This window comes from Convolutriloba macropyga, chromosome 15, assembly GCF_964194025.1.
Source record: "Convolutriloba macropyga chromosome 15, txConMacr16.3, whole genome shotgun sequence".
Classification (NCBI taxonomy): Eukaryota; Metazoa; Xenacoelomorpha; order Acoela; family Convolutidae; genus Convolutriloba; species Convolutriloba macropyga.
Window position 1 is genome coordinate 8,332,169 of NC_134482.1, and position 6,717 is coordinate 8,338,885.

Below are 6,717 nucleotides of genomic sequence, written 5' to 3' on the forward strand. Positions count from 1 at the left end.
AACCTATGTGAGCAATGTTTACTGTTTATTCCTCAAAGAGTGCCTCTCTGATGGTCGTTGACCGTCCGCAATTGTTCGCCCCACTGTGAGCGTGTATTTAATTAAAAAGTGACTGAGAATCACTTGGAATGACTGAACAACACTGTAGTGAAACATATATTCTAGACTTTTGGTTGCTCATATTTGGTTGCGACTTCTTGTCAGATGTTTTTGGGAAAGAGTAACTCTCAGGTTTTTGGCGGTAGTTTTAATCATCAGCAAATGTCATGCTTTTCTTGAGTTCCCAAGGTCATTGGGAACATGCTCCAAGAAGGAGGGCAGGGGTTGGAGATCATCTTGATTGTCGTTTGATCCGATATCCTTGAACCTATATAATTGGAATGAAAATACTGTAAGGGCAATAACATCAAAGGGGGTGGATGTAGCTCATGTTGCCTAAGACCGAAGCGAAAAACTTGAATTAAAAAAACTACGGGGAAAAAACCCGTGCGAGGCCGGCGACTGGACGCACGAACGAGCGAGCCGTAAGCCGTTTTTACTTTGGCAACTCGTACTTCACCGTCTCGTCCAGGGGATGTTTCCACAACTCTTCCAAGGGGCCAGATTCCTCTCGGCGTCAAGTCCTTGAGTACCCACACAACATCTCCTAATTTCAGGGGAGGCTGGTTGTTGTCTGTTCATTTACGTCTCTTGAGTAATGTCGGCTGGTACTCCTTAATCAAACGCCGCCACACGTGGTTCATCAACTGCTGCACGTGCTTCCAGTTCTTGAAACTAGCTGGCTGTTGGTCTCCAAAGTTTCCGGGTGGCAAGGAACTGTAAGGGCGTTGAATGAGGAAATGGTTAGGAGTGAGTGGTTCTTCGTTTTCAGGCTGATCAGCAACGTTTGTCAGGGGTCTGGAATTCAGGATTGCCTCGACTTCTACCATTATTGTCTCAAAGATGTCGAAGGAGAGACGCTTAGATCCTAGAATGATTAAGAGTGTCCTTTTGGCGCTCTGAATCAATCGCTCCCACACGCCACCGAAATGAGGGCCGTATGGCGGGTTAAATTTCCATGGGGTTTTGACTGCAGCTAGGGCTTTATAAATCTTGTCTTTGTCTAAAGCCTTAACCGTCTTCTTCAGCTCTTCGGAGGCGCCAACAAATGTTTTTCCGTTGTCGCTGTACAATAAAATAGGTTGGCATCTTCGGCAGGTGAATCGTCGATATGCATTGAGGAAGGTGTCTGTATTTAAATCTGGACATGTTTCTGAATGGACTGCTCGCTTAACAAGGCATGTAAAAATAAGTCCATTATGTTTCTCGATTTTGCCTTGTTTGTCCTCAATATAAAACGGGCCAAAAAAGTCCAGTCCTGTGTTGGCAAACGGAAATTTGGTTTCTTCTGTGGGGAAGCGGAAAGCAGGAAGTGGGGCCATTATTGGTTGTATATTGGTTGTACAGTGTCAAAACGGCGACACTGAAGACATCGGTATTTTATTGAAAGTAGTGTTTTTCGAAGTCCAATGACGTAGTAGCGTTGTTGTCCGAATGCTTTGACCGGTTCTGTTGCTTGATGAGCACAAATTGTGTGTGCATGTTCAAGGTATAGTCTCGCAATCTTTTCCTTTGCGTCCAAGATTATTGGACATTTTTCGATCTCCAATTCTGTTGGAGCAAATAGGAGACGGCCACTAGATCGTACGAGTCCATTTTGGTCAATTATTGGATTTAAGTTTCCCAATTTGCTCTTGGCGTCTAATTTTTGTGTTCTTTTTAATGCGTTGATTGTTGAGGAAAAAGTATTGTTTTGAGACAACTTCAGCAGAAAATTTTGAGATAAACAAACATCATCTTTTGTGTATTGGCTTTTGTCGGAACGATTCTTCTTAGCTCTGTAAATTAAATTGAAGACAGTTGCGAGGGTTAAAAGCTTATTCCATGTTGAAAAGCGGTTTGGGTCTAGAACAGGTTTGATTGGTGTTTTTGTATTTCTGGTTACGGCACCTACGGTTGAAATCTTTTTCAAATCTTTCCAAGAACTTTCAGTGTTTTGCAAAAATTTTGGTGCTGTAAACCATTTCGGGGGGATTTCTGATGGCTCAAGGCCACGCGTTCCATGGTCGGCTGGATTAAAATTAGTTGGGACATGATTCCACTCATCAATTTTAGTTGTTTTCTTAATTTCTTCGAGTCGATTTGAGACGAAAACGTTTTGTTTCTTAGTTGAACTGATCCAACCTAAGACAACACGAATATCAGTCCACAAGTAGACTTTTTCAAATTTTAATGTCATTTCGGTTTTTATCAATGTGCGGAGGCGTGTACCTAAAACGGCTGCTTCGAGTTCTAATTTTGGCACACTAATTTGTTTTATTGGTGCAACTTTGCATTTTCCAAGCAGAAAAGATGTTTGAAAGATTCCGTCCTGTTTTTGGGTGCGAATGTAAGCAACTGCTGACAATGCAACGGTTGAGGCGTCAACAAAGACATGGAGCTGGTGATTATTTTCCTGATTCGTTGAGGAGTTCAACCATCTGGGGATTTCGATATCAGGCATTGCAAAGTAATTATCGAGCACTTTTTGTAGGTTGGAATGAAGTTCTGCGGGAAGTGGTTCATCCCACTTCTTACCTAGCTTCCAGACTTGTTGTAAAAGCATTTTGATTCTAATTGTGAGCGGGGACAAAATTCCTAGGGGATCGAAAATTGTTGATACTAAACTGAACATTTTCCTTTGTGTATACTCACTTGCATTTCGGGGAAAATGTTCTAATGTCTTCATTAGAAAACAGTCAGTTCTGGTATTCCATTTCTGACCGAGGACTCTATTGATCTCTTTCAGTTCGTCTCGATCTTCTTGCTCAATGAACCTTAGGGCTTCATGTTTGTTTGACACAAATTTTGTCAAGCGAAAGCCACCTTTATGAAGGCTATCTTTAGTCTGGTTAATGGTGTCAATTGCTTCTTCTATAGACGGCAAAGAATGGATATAGTCGTCCATATAAAAATGGTTCTTTATTGCATTAACTGCTTTTGGAAATTCAATTGCATTATCTTCTGCGCAACGGTTCAAAAAATGGGGAGCAGGTTGCTCCAAAAATTAATCTGGTGAACTGGTATTGGTTAACCATCTCTTCATTGGGCCAGAGAAAGCGTAATGCAGATTGGTCCTCATGCCTTATTGCTATCTGCATGAACATGCCTACCATTTTATGTAGTGAAACATATATTCTAGACTTTTGGTTGCTCATATTTGGTTGCGACTTCTTGTCAGATGTTTTTGGGAAAGAGTAACTCTCAGGTTTTTGGCGGTAGTTTTAATCATCAGCAAATGTCATGCTTTTCTTGAGTTCCCAAGGTCATTGGGAACAAACACTAATAGCAATAGTACTAAATTTACTCAATGGTTTCGTAGATAGTCTGCCAAAATGAGCTCGGAAAGACTGTTCGTTTGTTGAACGTTGTTTAACGATACGTAATTGACAGATGATTGCCCTTAGTGAGTTTCTACATAAAAGTAAGTTGCATTTTTGAATCAGTTTAAAAAAACTAAAATATATCTCAACGCCAAAAAATTCCTAGTTCGTTACTCTGCCGATTACAGTTCATTTTATGAATATTCCCCCGGTCGATTACAAGTTTTAAAATATTGATTTGATAGGACTGTATAGCCATAGTAGCGTTAAAATTAACCAAATTGGTGAAACCTTCAAATTTTAACATGTTCGATAGCGGTCTGTTTCCGAGAAAAAAGTTGCAATATATGCACACTTTGTGAAATCTTTCCCAGTATCCAATGATTCAAAATTCTGATACTTTCTGCTACCCCTCCAATCTTTTTGCACCCCCCCCCCGTATAAAACATGGCAGAACATTAATCAGTTGTTTTTAAAATCTTGTCTATTATTTGACAGCTCGTACCGTACATTTTTTGCTCTTCTGTTTAGCCTCACGCCACATGCATTCTACGGTGTTGCGGTGTTGGTGTGCATTCCAGTTGAGGAATTTTTGAAATTTTCAGTGTCGTTGCGTGAAAGTAGCTTGGACGAACCTTAAGAGCATTTCAGGCGGACCATGAGGACTTTGAGAGCGTGTTGGGCACCGAACAAATAAAAACGGTTTTTTGTTTCGCGACATATTTCACCGAATACCCGCTTTTGAGGCAGCATTTTACTTTTGATATTTTTTTGTTTGGAAAAAAATTCTCGTCAATTTCCACAACGCAACAGTCTCCTCCGGTTTTTGAAACCGATTTTTTTTCTCAACAAACCAGGTGAATACTTCTCTCATATAATTCGAAAAGTCCACGGCTGTGCAATGTGCAATTTCTAGTTCATTTCTACAGTAGTTAATTACTTCAAAATCACGGGACCATGTGTAAAAAAATGAGCAAAATTTTGTCTTAATTCAAACGTGAGCCTTAGAGCCAGGTCCCTGTTTGCAATCCAACTTCGAATCTGCAAGAACACGCACGACACCGCCATCATTCCAGTTTTGTACACTTTGCGTCAAATGATAGAGCCGTGACCGTGCGAGCAGTTTTTCATTTGCTTGATACTTCCATATTCTTGATACACTCCAGTAATCTCCCCCCTTTGGATTTACAAATATCAACTTTTTCAAACGCATCATTCAAGGGATATATATTCAGCTACAAAAGTGATTGAGAAATCTCAACACAGTGTTTACTTTCCCATGCTAATATGAGAAAGTAAGTTTAAAGTATGATGAGCAGACTTTCAGCCCTTACTTGGGTGGGGGGATAGCAGAAAACAGCCTGCTTAACGTTCATATATATTCTGGCTTAAAGTTACTTAGCTTTAACAGTTTGTTTAAATATGTATAAATGGGGATGGCAAACTAAGAAAGGGGGCTAGAAGAAAAAGTCCTCGGATCTTTTCTGCTAGCGCCCCCTTCCCACCCCAGCTCTATAGAGCTGTTAATTTAGAAGACCCTAAAACTAAGTTTTCTTGAATTGAAAGAGCGATATTTGCATTTCATTGAAACAAGAATGTCTAGGTAGATTGGAGTCACTTTTGGATTATTTTGCTTAAAAAACTTTAAAAATCGAGCCCTTAGCCCTCATTGTAGCTGATAACACCAAAAATGATATAACACAGATTTTTTTATGGATGCTTACTTTATATGCAACAAGTTCTCTTGCAAAGCATTATACTTTCAAACCATAGCTGTGCTAGCTTTTAATAAATGCGTATTGTTCAAATAAATTCATTTTTTGAAAATACTTAGTTTTAACAGTATGATTAAACATGTATAAAATGGGGGGTCCCAAACTAAGCGGGGGCACTAGCAGAAAAGATCCTAAGTGTCTAACGATCGCAACTTTGTTGTTGTTGTTGTTGTTGTTGTTGTTGTTGTTGTTGTTGGGGATTTACAGTTTTCACTGAGGGGATTCTCGTCCCAGTCATCGTCTTAGAAAATTGTCCTATTATTTCTGCAGATCTGACAGTCACAGCATAGATGCCAGCTACAGATGTTATTTTCAACTGCCAGTTAAGTGCTCTGACGAAACTCAAACCAATCCTTGTTTCTAATATTTTCCCCATTCCAATGTTTTTACGAGCCGCTTCCAAATTATGTGTTGTTTTATAGTAAGTTACTATGCATATATTATTTCATGTGCCTGAAGGAAGCATAAACCATGAAAAATTAAGCTTGGATGCCAAAATGGAATAAATCTTAATCCCCTCTTCGAACTAAGATAAAAATTTTTCAGGCTCTTTTTCCATTATAGCCCCATTTTAGTGGTCAGATAACCCATTGCCCCTCTACCATGATAATTATACCATAATGGGGGCTTTACCTTCATGGGGGGCTATAATGGGAAGACCCAAAGTTTTAACTAAAAGAGGTCTTGAAATGTGCAGCTTTTATCCCAAGGCGCGCCTGTTATGAGAATGACTTGTAATTGAGAAAGCATTTATTCCTTGAAAATGTACTAGTTGTGTTTTTGTAACCCGTAAAGCAACTCAACAAATCTTAAGCTAAATTTGGGTCGTTCCTACTATAGTCCCCCACGAAAAAATTATAGCCCCCCATTATGGTATAATTACCATAGTTGGGGGTAGGGCTATAGGTTATCTGACCACTAAAGTGAGGGGCTATAATAGGAAAGACCCCTAAAATTTTTGTTGTGGCGAATATTGAAGACCTGATTCCCGGGGAAATTATCAAACAGGTCAGCAGCAGGTACAATTTTTTCAAATTATTATTTTTTGATAAACTTGTTGGATCTTTTCTGTTCGTGCTCTCACCCAGTACGGTTATGCATCCCCCTCCCCCCAGTTATGGACCCTTTCCATTACATAGTAAGCTTAGTGGGTGCATATTATTTACAACGCCACCCCCAGACGCACGTGCCATATTTTAAACATAATGATTTACTATGTAATGACACGTGATCTGTAACTGGGCGGGGGGGGGGGGCACAAACTGAAAAAATCCCGAATTTTATACCCCCTTATGCATTATAGTATGTGTAGGGTAGTGGTGGGGCTATACTTCATACGCCCGCTAAATCTTGGGGAGGGGGCTATACTTTATATGCGCACTAAACTTGGGGGGGGGGGGGGAGGTAAAATGGTTTTAAATATATGCTTGAATGTCCCTTATTACATAGGTAAAAATAACAATGTTACTGTGTTGTGGTTATACACGTTCGTCGTGTATAATAATAATATTTCTGACTCATTTATAAAAACGCACGTGCTT

General features: G+C 39.8%; 1 protein-coding gene across 1 annotated transcript; it reads right to left on the minus strand.

The window, feature by feature from the left end:
* Nucleotides 1-677: 677 nt before the first annotated feature.
* On the minus strand, nt 678-1,421 carry LOC142354582 (uncharacterized). Its single transcript, XM_075406909.1, has one exon. It carries the CDS (start codon nt 1,419-1,421, stop codon nt 678-680), a length of 744 nt encoding a protein of 247 aa, XP_075263024.1.
* Between the last annotated feature and the right edge of the window lie 5,296 nt (nt 1,422-6,717).